General features: G+C 32.8%; 2 protein-coding genes and 1 long non-coding RNA gene across 3 annotated transcripts; 2 read left to right on the top strand and 1 right to left on the bottom strand.

Annotated features, from left to right (window-relative positions):
* Positions 1845 to 2624, bottom strand: LOC104733571 (F-box protein SKP2B-like). Its single transcript, XM_019233920.1, has 3 exons — positions 2552 to 2624; positions 2122 to 2252; positions 1845 to 2035 (listed from the first exon to the last, which is right to left on the bottom strand). Coding segments are annotated over exons 1-3 (255 nt in total). The 5' UTR covers positions 2554 to 2624; the 3' UTR covers positions 1845 to 1913.
* Positions 4618 to 8981, top strand: LOC104731915 ((E)-beta-ocimene synthase, chloroplastic-like). The gene is made up of 7 exons (XM_010451423.1): positions 4618 to 4860; positions 5103 to 5373; positions 5528 to 5924; positions 6020 to 6238; positions 6705 to 6843; positions 6913 to 7164; positions 8608 to 8981. Exons 1-7 carry the CDS (start codon positions 4633 to 4635, stop codon positions 8905 to 8907), a joined length of 1806 nt encoding a protein of 601 aa, XP_010449725.1. The 5' UTR covers positions 4618 to 4632; the 3' UTR covers positions 8908 to 8981.
* LOC104731914 lies at positions 11181 to 12182 on the top strand. The gene is made up of 2 exons (XR_758686.2): positions 11181 to 11559; positions 11844 to 12182. It is a non-coding gene; the product is annotated as an uncharacterized LOC104731914 (long non-coding RNA).

Here is a 13257-nt window from a genome sequence, read left to right as displayed (position 1 = left end):
GCTTTATATTATACCAAATTGGGCTACTTTTATTAAAAAAATATAAATAGCCCATAAGCGTCTACCATCGTTAGGCTTTGAAATTCGGATTAAGCCCATTATTCCCAGTCCCAGCTTTCCCTTTTACATACCCCTTGAATAGAAAATGTCAACTTGGCATAAAATCCCAATCCAAAAATCTGAACCGAATCCAAACCAAAAAATTAGATAAAAACCGAACTGATATTAAGGAAATAACCGATCGATTTTTGTTTTCATTCCTTTTGGATATCGGATTAAATCCGATCCAAACCGATATCCAATAGATATCTGAATATAACTGAAAATATAAGAAACAACTTTATAAAGATAGATATATATGTAACTATATACGATATACATGAATCGTAGATATATATACACACCTAACTATATACAATATACATGAATCGTAGATATACTCCTATGTCTACGTTATTGTTTACGTTGGTTTTTATTTTTTATCATTGCTACGGTCTTATATCTCCCTTTGGATGTTAGTACGTCGCACTGTTATGTATTGGTATAAGTTTATGTTAGTTTGAACTTTAAACTTGTTATTTGTTTTATTTCTATTTTTTCACATACTTGGCTAATATTGTTTTTTGTATAAAATCGTATTAAACAATATCCAAATAAAACCTTATCCAATTAATTTGGTTTAATTTTGGTTATCGACAATATATCCGAACCTATTCAAAATTTGAATTATCTGAACCAAAGCTGATCCAATTTTTTTAAATATCCAAATGGATGTTGGAATCAATATCCAAAAAATCTGAAATATCCAAACCGAATCCGATCCGATATCCGAACGTCTAGTAAATTATATTAGGAAATTGCCCCAATCCATAAATTAAGAGTTTATTAATGTCACTTCTTTGTTTTTGTTAAATTTTTTTTAAACGTAGTATTTAGAGAAGTAAGAAAACAAATTAAAAAATAAAGCAAATATTCAACCAGGTGATTTGCCGATTTTAACCTAAATCAAATAACCAATTTGTTTTATTGAATTAACATAAATCGTGGTGTGTTGGCTACTATTGAGCGTCTAGTCGCCGTCTAAGCCATTTATTGAACATTGGGGGGTCTACACAATTGAAAGATGATGGCTTGTATACAAAAAGGTGAAATAGAGAATGATGATGGCTTGTATACAAAAGGTGAAAAAAAAACTAATTAAATAGATGATGAATAACATGAAGAAGCTAACATAGATAGGTATCTATATTCTTATAACATAAAATAGTTCAAACATACATATTAATGTGATACACACTTAAGAGCAAGATTATTGGGGGTTCATATAAGGGGAGTTCTTAAATTTTTTATGAATTAATTGTGTACTGTTTGGAATATAAGAACTTATGATCTCTTAGATAAAATTTTCTCTTTTATTGGTAGGTTCTTATTTTGAGTCTCTTATTTTTGAAAATATTGTTTTTTAAAATTTTAAAATTTTAAATAGAATAGAAGTGGTATAAATGTGTAAACATTTAAGATTTTATAAAATTAAAAAATATTGCATTTAATTAATTTTAGAATATACAAAATATAATAAAAACATTAATACATATTACAATAGAAGTACAATTCATAAATGGAGAAAATGATTACTTTTAATACTGATTTGCTTCAAATTTTGCTTAAATATTCTCAACCAAATCATCTTGCAAGTGTTAATGATGGTGTGATTGTTGGACCAAGCTTAACAAATTGTTAGATATAAGTATTTGGTAATCATTTACAAGATTGATATAATGTATATAATGTTAAAATCTTGAGATTTTGCATCAAAAGACTAGAAGTAAACANAAGAAGTTTTTATTAACACCATAGGCTTTTTTATGTGTACACATATACCAAAGAGAAGACCTTCTGGCTTACACACCGGTTCAATGAGCCGGTGAGGGAAAGCGGTGTGGGTACATCGCTCTGTCTGTAATGTTTCTGCAGTAGTATAACCCCAATGACCTCAAGTGTACACACCGATTTGCCAAAGCCACAACACTCTCATCTGCAACAACAACAAAAACAACAACAAATGTTTAAGAGCAGAAATCAAAAGTTTTGATTCGAGTTTCGTAAAGTTTAAAGGTTTACCTATAATTAATACACAGCCACAAAGATCAAGAATTCTGAGATCAGGACAGCCATAAGCTAAACTCATCGAATCCATCTCAACAGATGACACTATTTGTGTGAGACTTGTCCTCAACACCAGAATCATCTGCCTGCTTGAAATAAAAAGTTTCAAAAGTATCAGACCATGAGGGCTCATATACAAACGTTTTGTTTTACAAATATAAGCGTACATGATCATGAGTTCATTAGATTGGATACATATGTGACATGGTTAAAAAGCTGGAAGAGGTCAATCCAAATTATATCCCCAATGTTTTCAAAGATATGATTATATAATATATGTTCACAGATTCAGCATCACTAGTCCATATAAAAATATCATAACAGAGAATGAGACCCCTGAATAAAAGTAAGTCCACTTAGAAATCATGTAGAAGATTAGTAATACATTGGTAGTGGGAGCTCATCCTTCAATAATAAGCCATCCTTGACAAGCTCATCCAAAGAAATCAACAATGTGTTCCCACATTGATGAAACCGAAGCTAATCAACAATGTGTTCCCACATTGGTAGTGGGAGCAGGCAGTAGAATGAAGCTAATCGATGAAACCGAAGGCTTCTTCACCGAGATCACCAATGCCGTGAGCACTTCATATCGAAAAAAGGAATGCAAACAAACCTGAGATTTGGAAGAAGCATCTTGTGCACCCTCAAACCACCTTGTTGAGCTGCCAAATCTGTGAGAATACAATCAAACGCCCACAACACAAAGTGTCCAAGAGCCTCAATTGGACGGAACCTATTAACACACCAAGAAAAACAAATCTCAGATTCATTAAAACCTAAACCTATACTTGGATTCTACAAACCTCAAACATTTTCAATTATATAACACTCACATCGATCAGCTTAGACAAAGGAGACTCCTTGAACATTTTCACCCATGGAAACTGCACAGATGAAACACCAGAGAGTGCTCTCCCAAAGTAATCAGCAAATCTCATTAGCTGAATCTCAGGTTGAGTAGCATACGAATCCTATATAAAAATCGAAACTTTAGATCACAATTCACAAATTCAGATCGAAGCCTCAATCTGATCGCGAGAGAAAGAGGAAAGAGAGAAAGAGAGAAAGAGAGAAAGAGAGAAAGAGATTAATTGTCTCAAAAAAGAAAAAAAAAATCTGTTTTGTATTATTCTGTCGGCCAACGAAATAAGGACACGTAGCGTCTCTTATAAACGATTTGAGTCTATTATATAAGAAAGTCTCTTCTGTTTTTTCTTTTCTTTTGATTTATTTTTTTGTCACAAAATTCTAAGAATCTTAGCTATGAACCTCCGATAAACATGACCTAATAAGTGACATAGTTTATGATCTTATTATAGTTTCTTGTATACACGCGCCTAACACGAGAACAAAAAACTATCAAAGATATAATAATCTCATGTTAAGAATAATCTCCTTAAGGCGTAATGGAATGGAGAGTTTGTCCTAAGATAAATCTTCTTTGTCATTTTCGTATTGACCTCGTTCGATGCTTATAACACATGCTTATTGTGTACAACGAAATTTGACAAACCTAAGACGTAAATTACGTAACAGCTAACAACTACACCACAAGTGCACAATGTTCTCGACTTTTCTAGTGGAAAATGCAAAACTCCTCTATTAATGTTCTTCATGGTCGCACGTATAGATCACTTTAGTTATTGTTCGCAACTTGTAGTGGTACATAAGTTTTTGTTGTTTTTTTCTTTCGTTTCAATCTTTTTAATAGAAGTTGCACTTGATGTAAAAACAGTACTTTTGGTTTCAACAAATTTGACACTCAATTCCAAAAAAATGGAAAACTTGGTACACTTTCATTTAGGAAAAAAAAACTTGGTACACTTTCTTATTTTTGTCGTGGAGAATCAAATAAATACAAAACCATCTAGTTCATAGGTTTATAAGAAAATTAATTGAGCCATATCCTATTTCCAAATCGTTTTTTTCGTTGGTATATTCATGAAGTAATTTGGTCCATTGAATATCAATCTTCTCAAATCTGATATCCGCCATAGTAATTGTAGTGGTCAATCAAACTCACATTTGGTATATGTGATGCTTTCAGCTAATATCACTGGTTAATGTAGTTAAACTTCGTTTTCGTAATTATATCATTTTTATGACCTAACTTTCAATGTAATATCAAACAAAATTGGTATGACCTTACCGTAAGCTGCTTACGCCATTGGTTTTTTACGTGTTTCAATTGATAACATATATATTAATATATGTGTGTTTCCCATTTGATTATATTTTTTTTTTGGTCAGATATATGCTTTTATTGATGAATAGAAGTTTTAATATTGTTAAATACGTATGAGAGATAAATCATTCGTTTTTTTTCTCATCTGTTACATCATCATTAGAAATATTTGATATAATCTTATTATGAAAATATGAAACTAAGTGCATGCAGTACTGTATAAATGTACATCAAGTGTAGTGCTTTGAGAGAGGGAACAAAATAAACCATAAAAGTGTATGTGTTCCATTTTCCTAACTCCTTTACAAATGGCTGCTCAAAATCTCTCCTTCAGTTCAGCTTTTGTTTGCAACAGTCATCATCAAAACACTCAGCATTTCCCTTGCAACGCAGTCTCCAAAACGATCTCGCCTCATGCTGTCAGTACAGTCTGCCGCCGTTCCGCCAATTATCAGCCGCCTCTTTGGGATCATCAATATCTCCTCTCCCTCCAGAGTATATATGTGGTACATACAAACAAACATATCATACTAATACTATACGTTTACAATTTATTCGTTTTATGTTAATAAAAAAAAAAAAAAATAATAATTTATAAGTTTATTTTTGTCTCCTAAAAATTGGCGTTATAAGTTTAATTAGTGCTTAATAAGGTAGAACTTTTTGTGTTTTGTTTTGTTTTAACATATATGCTTTAAACCTGACCTGCATAGTATTATAATAACTATACCTCTCTCTCTATATATAGAAAGAAGTTGAAACCGCCGAGAAAGCTAAATTATTGAAAGAAGAGGTGAGGAAGAAACTAGGTGAAACTTATCAAGGTTCTGTTGAGCAGCTAGAAATGATCGATTCTTTCCAAAGACTCGGAATCTCGCATCACTATAAACACGAAATCCATGATATTTTGAAAAACATTCATGATCAACGCGGCAAAATTGAGAGGGAATCACAAGATCTTCATGCTACATCACTTGAATTTTTTCTCCTAAGGCAACATGGTTTTGATGTCTCGCAAGGTTTTTTACATATTACATCATTATTTTATAATAACTTTTAGTTTAATAATTAATCATGTGACTAATCAAGTAATCGTTTCAATACCAAGGTAAAGGAGTTGAGTAGTTCAGATTCTTTCGTAAGAATAATAAATATTCAGATTTCATATTGCAGATGTTTTTGACGTTTTCAAAAGTGAGACCGGAGTATTCAGAAGAACTCTACGCAGCGATATCAAAGGTTTACTTTCTCTATACGAAGCTTCTTATCTTTCAACTGATTCGGATTTTAAACTCAAGGAGACTAGACTTTATGCAAGTGAGCGATTAAGTGAATTTGTCGCGGAAAGTAGCAAAACTATTCGCAGAGAAGATGAAGCTTATATGTTAGAGATGGTGAAACGAGCACTAGAAACGCCGTACCACTGGAGCATACGAAGATTAGAAGCAAGATGGTATATACATGTTTACGTAAACAAGCATGATATGAATCCTCTATTGCTAGAGTTTGCAGCACTTGATTTCAACATGTTACAAGCTAATCATCAAGAAGAACTTAAACTAATTTCTAGGTAACTATACATGAATTAAATTCTATACATGTGTTGTGTCTCTCAAACTGGATTTTATATGTTTATAATTAGCTGATTGTCACAAATTAATGTAGTTGGTGGAACAGCACAGGACTTACGAAACAACTTGATTTCGTGAGAGACCGAATCACAGAGAGTTATTTTTGGACCATTGGAATATTTTACGAGCCAGAGTTTAAATACCACCGCATGATACTCACCAAAATATTTATGTTAATTGTGATTATGGATGATATCTACGATATCTATGGTACAATAGAGGAGCTCGAAATTTTCACAACTGTAGTCGAAAAGTAAGTATATACAATATCTCATTGATACCATTCAGGATTATTTTGAGTTATTTTAATCGTTAAAAAATACAAAAAGCTAAGTTTTTATATATATATATACATATGAAAACTATAATGGGATCATTTTAATAATAATTAACTGTCGTCTTCTACTTTATTTAGGAAATTAAAAATGATTATATTACATCAAAGATATATATATATATATATATGTATAAAATATTTAACATATATAGAGTTTTTGAAATGAAAAATTGTTTACCTCTAAATTGTGCTTCATCAATAAAAAAAAAATGTGCTTCAAAAATTCATGATAAAAATTTAAAGAAATAGTTAAATGTTTTAAAACTTTCTTAAAATGATGTAGGATACGTAAAAATATCATCTTCTGAATTGTGTTTCACATGATGATGCTATATATTTTTGGTCAACCACCATGATATAATTTATACATACTCTTTTTCAGATGGGATGTGAACCATGTTGAAAGACTTCCCAGATACTTGAAAGTGTGTTTTCTTTTTCTATTCAATGAGGTCAACCAAATCGGATACGATGTTCTCAGAGACAAAGGACTTAACGTCATTCCTTACCTCAAACAAGTTGTAAGTTTTTCTATAAATCATTTAGTATATAGAAAATGTTGTTAAGTTTTTTTTTTTTCTTTTTCCTAGTGGGCGGATCTATTTAAAACATTCCTAACGGAAGCGAAGTGGTACAAAACTGGACACAGACCAAGTTTCGAAGAATACATGCAAAACGGTGTGATATCGAGTTCTGTCCCAGCGATACTGCTCCACCTTTATTTCGTCCTCTCTGACCACATATCTGACCAAACCCTAACCGATGTTTCCAAAAACCACCACTCTGTTGTCCGGAGCTGCGCCACCATTCTCCGTCTTGCTAATGATCTCGCCACCTCAACGGTACACTTGAATAGTTAATAAGTTGCGCGTAAATTTGGTATATATATATATCCATCTAACCTATAATTACTATAGATAAATATTGGTTCGTCCAGCCCAAAAATTTTCAACAGATCCAAAAATGATTGATGGTGATTTGACGAATTGTAGTATATAATTTGTTTTTTTTAACAACAATTCTATATAATATGTTTATGTTTTCACATTCTAGAAAAAGTGATTCTCTTGTAAATTGTACCATTTACAACACATACATTTTAAAATATGGGTTTGCTATTTATAATAATAATACACATTTTAAAAATAGAAATTCAGTAATTTACAATAATTATATATATATATATATAAATCATTGATATTTTAATATTTCGTGATTATTCATATATATAATCATTGTTTTAGCTTGAAATGTTTTCCCTATGTATTTACATTTTGATTACATGAAGAACAAAATATATATATATATATATATATATATATATAATCATTGGGAATTCCCATTATAGTCCCATTATATATTATATATACTAGATTAGGATCCGTGCTAGAGCACAGGTTGAAATTTATTTTATTTATATTATAATTTTAGAATAAAATACGATTCCAAAGATCACAATTAATGTTAGATTAGCACCTTAAAATTTTTTAAAATCAATCATATTAATTATATTTTATTCTAAAATTATAATATAAATAAAAAGAATTTCAACCCGTGCTCTAGCATGGTCCTAATCTAGCATTAAAATTTAATTTTTAATTTCTGAATACGATCCCGAAGATCACAAATAATCTTGTTAAATTAGCGAGATTTGATTCATTTTTTATGATTGAGAGTATATTTTTATCCCTTTAATAATTTTTTTATTGATGTGGTTTATCAATAAAATATGTGGAATTGGTAATATTGTGATTCTAGATATTTGGAACCATATACATGATCTTCCAAAAATAAAGTTTGGAATATCCATGAACTATCAATTTGGAATAACCCGTTTAAAATTTTCTGTTACAATATTTAAGGTTTTATTTGTTACAATTAATCTATGGATTAATTTATAATCTATGTATAACCTATTTGTAACCATTTATTAAATTATAAAGTCTACCAAAACAATGTTGTGTACTTCTCTTTTATTATAAAGGGGATTAAAGATAATGAAGATTCTTACCAATTAAGTTTCCACTGATTTTTTTAAATTTTTGAATATATTTAACTCCCAAGACACATTGTAATTTCTAATATAGTTAAAATGAGAAGAAAAAAATCTGTAACTTCATAATTTACCATTAAATTTCATTAGGTTTTAAGACTAATTTGCTGACAGACAACAAAAAAAGTAAAAAACAACACTAAGTACGTACTGAAATAGTTTCATGAACTCCGAAAAATGTATATATATATATATATATATCACAAAAGCACTAAATTTTATTTATTCGCAGGAAGAGATGGCAAGAGGAGATTCACCGAAGTCAGTCCAATGTTACATGTACGAGACAGGAGCCAGCGAGGAAGAGGCCCGTGGACATATGCAAAGTATGATCATTGACTCTTGGGACGTCATTAACTCCGATTCCAAAAGGGCACATACTTCTTCACTTCCTAATAGTTTCGTGGCAGCCGCCGCAAATCTTAACCGAGTGGTACAGTGTATCTACCAGCACGGTGATGGCCACGGCAGCCCTGAAAAGACCAAGATCGTTGATTATATCCGCTCCCTATTCTTCAACCCCGTTCCTTGATAGGACTGTAATTATTATTTACCGTATTATAGATAATTCATTAAAACAAAATGTTTGGTATAATCGAACAAACCCTTATTTTTTAGAGTTACTTTTCTCCTTAGGGTAATTTTGTTTTTCTTTTTTTTGGAATCAGCTCTTTAAATCCAACTAGAGCTTGAATCATTTTCAGACGCGAGTTAAAAGTTAAGTTGTTAACAATTAAATTCAGGGCCGGTCCTATAATTATGGAGGCCTAAAGCATTTTCTATACATAGTATTTATAAACATATATTAACTGTAGGTATATGATACATGCAATTAAAAAAATACAAAAACTGTTCCCTCTGAGAATCGAACCCGTGACCAAGATCATATTTTCGAACAGCATAACCAATTTAGCTAAGAACTAGTTTTGTTAACTTACACAAATCATTTCAATATATTATGTGGCCTAAAGCAGATGCTTTAGCTGCTTTAGAGGTGAGCCGGGCCTGATTAAATTCATCTATCTTACAAATAGATGTACTTGCATATTTAGGGGGTGTTATTGGATTGAGGATTTTAATAGATTTTAATTAACCCAGGACATTAGTGGATTTAAAAGTCTAATGCATTTGTGTGGACTTTATAATGCATATAAGGTGGATTTGAAAGTCATTGATAATGTATTTTTGGTGATTGTTATAGATTTTTTAAAAAGTTATTGTTAGAAAAAAATATATATATATATATCCATAAACTGTGTTATACACCAAAATTATATTAAATTAATAACACCCAGACTTTTACACATGTCATAGAAAACTTGAATTAAACTGTATTTGTTTTCAATCCAGATTTTTGGTGTAATTAAAGAACCCAGATGTCATGAACCCAGAAAAAAAAAATTAAAGAATACAAAAAAACACAGATCTGATGAATAAGTGTGATTATATACAAAGGGTTTGAGGAGGAAGAAACAGAGATTGAACCCAGAAAAAAAAAGTGTGATTATATCATAAACCAAAAAAAAAAGTTATAGATCATGAACCCAGAAAAAAAAGTTAAAGAACACAAAAAAAAATTCTCAAAAATAATACATATCTGATGAATAAGTGTGATTATATAAAAGGATTGAGAAAAAAAATCAAACAATAATATGTCAAAGGCTAGAGATCCATCTGAAGAGAGGAGAAGAAAATGAAATGATTGAGAAAAGTGTAGTATTGTGTTTGTTCATATTTTAGAAGCAAAGTACGTTGAAATCCAAAATCACACAAAATCCAGTAGATATTGAATAATACTAGATTTTAATGGATTTTTAAAAATACCCAATTGAATAACACCTGATTCTTAAATACATCAAACTCCTTTAAAAACCACAATCCAATAACACCCCCTTAAGGTCTCCTAATTCCTAAACGACTATGGAGTCCGCATAAATCAAGTTATACGTTAAAAAAAAAAAACATATAGTTATACATACTAAAACCGTTTGATGTTATTTCAAGTTAATATATAGAAAGAAAAAAAAAATCAGTTGTTCGACTGAATTTCATTTAATATTAAATTTCTCATGGCAAACTTTCATTTTTTTGTTTATGAGTCAGTCAATTCTACTTTAACTCCTGATACATTTATGAAAGCATGATTTTAATAATTTCCCTGCATGATAATTATAATTTTATAATATTAGTCTTTTTTGTGCCGCCTTTTAACCTTAAGAGTAGATGCCCACTTCTTAGTATTCAAAAAACATTCTTAGATGAGACGGCTCTAAAGTCATTCTGTGTCGTTTTTAACCTCAAGATCCCCATTTCACTTCTTTGTTTCTTTTGCCTATTTGGAATCTATCTCGTAAAGGAATCGCCTGACACTGATCACAAGATCTAAGTTGGAGTTATAACATCGCAGTAACTTATAAAATGAGCTAAAAACTCCGGTGAAACTACGTAAACACAAATAATTTACACTCGAGCTCCTGATATCATGACATATGAACGACAGAGAAGTGAGAGGAGCATGAAGGTCCCATGAGATAACCGTAAAGCCATATTATATACAATTGTACTGTCTTTACTTGGGCTGTTGGACATTGGCGTGACGTCTTTGCTCACATGTGATTGTTCATTTCCACCTCTTTTGTTAGTGGTCCAAGAAGATTTCCCTCTCAGTTGTCATTAAAGACAGAGATATTACATATATATATATATATATATATATATATATTCGTGCAATCACATGGAGACCGAGTCAATAGTAATTAATCTTTGGGGGTTTTTATTAAGGTTTTTTTCCGAACCAAGAGACAAGGTTGCATGGCAAAAAACCTATTTTTTCTCTCTCGACTAAAACCTAAAACCAGCCGCCGTCCATCCAGATATGTTTTCCGCTTGCCCTCTCCGGTGACCGGCGCTCCTCGTCGCAGCCGTGAGAGGGTACCCAGTAGTTCCCTTTTCGTTTAGTTGTTGTTTCCTTCGATTCGTCTTACCTCTGGTGGTTAAGTAGAGAGGAGTTGTCAGGTTGACGGTGGTTCATCTCGGCGAGCTTTAGAGGCATGGCAGGTGGTCAGCTTCTCCAGAGAGAGTTGTCGTTCTGGGCTTCCGAGATCTGTAGATCTAATGGTTGCTCTGTCTTAGAAAAGGATTTGCGAATCGGTGACCTTTTGTCTCGCTCCAGCTCCTTGGTCCGGTAAACCAACTATCCAACCCTTCCTCTTTGCTGTTTTGCTAGGGTTAGATGGAATCGTTTTAGTTGTTTCATTTAGTAGGCTGGTTCAGGCTGGTTTCAGTTTTAGAGATGGTGTCGTTTACCTCTTCTTCTTCTCCCACGGTATGGGATGTGGATAAGGCAATATCTTCCCGGAATTAGTTGATTAGGTTTCGTTTTGTCTCTGACTGTTTTGGATAGAAGTTGAGGCTCCCAGTTTTTGCTTGTTTGTTGAACAAGCGATTCCTCGTCGTGGTGTTTGTCAGGCCTACAAGTTCTTATGTGTCCTTTAGAGTTCTCTTTGGGTTCACTCTGGTTCGATCTTCCGCTGTCCTTGTTTGTGATTGGTGGTGTCCAGTTTGGATTGTTCGCTCCTAGTCTCTGCTTTTCAGATCTGTTCGAGGTCTGGTCCTATGGGTTTTGCTTCTACCTAGGTGCAAAAAAGTCGCCTTGTATACGACATCGCCGTATCCGGAAGAAGTGTGAAGAACTAAGTGGTTCTGTCTTTGCGGATTATGAAGATTACCATAGGAGTTCTGTTACTTTAGGCAGTTTCTTAGAGGAGGAATGGATTTTCGAAGGTTGGCCGAGGGCATCTTCGTTTTGTACAAGCAAAGGATCTCTTGAAGTTAGCATTCCTTGTGGGTTTTGGTATAATCCTTCTTTGTGAGGTTTTTGTTTTGGTATGTTTTTGTTATGGGTGTTTCCTTCAATCTTTATAATAGCCTTGTATTCAGTTCTTAGTTTTCCTTGCATAGGGCTTTAGATTCCGGGGATATCTTGTTCTTCCGCCGGCTTTAGACTCCGGGGATATCATGTTTTTCCGCCGGCTTAGCTTGTAATCCGAAGTTGTAATGGTTTGAATAATAAAATTCTAGATGACCAAAAAAAAAAGAGACAAGGTTGCATGGAACTCTTCTTATGTATTGATCCGGATATTAAAATAGGTTTTCAGAGCATGGCTACTATTTGGTTGCTTTTACCTCATCTTTTTCGTGAGTCTTGACTTAGGAGAATGATGTCTCTGTTGGCATCTTCTGCTTGAGGACAGTAGCAGGATTATTAGGAGCTTGCTTTCTCCTTGCTGGTTAAGCTTCCTCATCGAATCAGTTGGTCTTTTGCTCCTTTGTGTAGCTGCCGTGGTGTTTGATAAGTAGAGGAATTAGTTATCGGTGATAGCTTGCTTTTCTCTCCTTTTGAGAACTCCGTAGGTATACCAATTTATTTGGTTTGGTTCAAAGCATGTTTATGTTGTGGCTTCCTATTGTTATTGCCTTTGTTTGAAGATTGCTTTGCTTTGCGTACTCGCCTCTTCTTGCGACTTGTTTGTGTTATAGAGAAGCTAGTAGGGCCATCGGCTTCTGGTGTAGTATTGAATGGTATTATTTTGCTCTGAGCTGCTGACTTCGAGGATGAACTTGGTTAGAGGGAGCTTGCACCTTTTGCTTTTTTGGTGTGTGAGGTTCCGTTCTGAGAAAGCTCATGGATTGAAACGAAAAATCAATCTCACATAACGCAGGGGGAGTTTGTGATCGATGATTTGGAGTTTTACCGTTGACGGCTTGGTCTCGGGCCTCCTGCGAAAGGTTTCTATAGCTAGTTATTAGTCATATCGAGGTGTCTTACAATCTGCATCAGCCCTTCTCCTTTTGCAACTCATTCGGGAAGGACAATATAAAC

Source organism: Camelina sativa, chromosome 12 (assembly GCF_000633955.1).
Source record: "Camelina sativa cultivar DH55 chromosome 12, Cs, whole genome shotgun sequence".
Taxonomy (NCBI): Eukaryota; Viridiplantae; Streptophyta; class Magnoliopsida; order Brassicales; family Brassicaceae; genus Camelina; species Camelina sativa.
This window is presented reverse-complemented; position numbering and strand designations above follow the sequence as displayed.

What these genes read in the sequence shown, in the direction of transcription:
- LOC104733571 (XM_019233920.1), bottom strand. An exon ending in TGGCTGTGTATTAATTATAG is followed by an intron (nt 2,036 to 2,121) that starts GTAAACCTTTAA and finishes TTGTTGTTGCAG; the next exon opens with ATGAGAGTGTTGTGGCTTTG.
- LOC104731915 (XM_010451423.1), top strand. Translation starts at nt 4,633, where the DNA reads ATGTGTTCCATTTTCCTAACTCCTTTACAAATGGCTGCTCAAAATCTC. An exon ending in TGGTTTTGATGTCTCGCAAG is followed by an intron (nt 5,374 to 5,527) that starts GTTTTTTACATA and finishes TTCATATTGCAG; the next exon opens with ATGTTTTTGACGTTTTCAAA. An exon ending in TTCACAACTGTAGTCGAAAA is followed by an intron (nt 6,239 to 6,704) that starts GTAAGTATATAC and finishes ACTCTTTTTCAG; the next exon opens with ATGGGATGTGAACCATGTTG.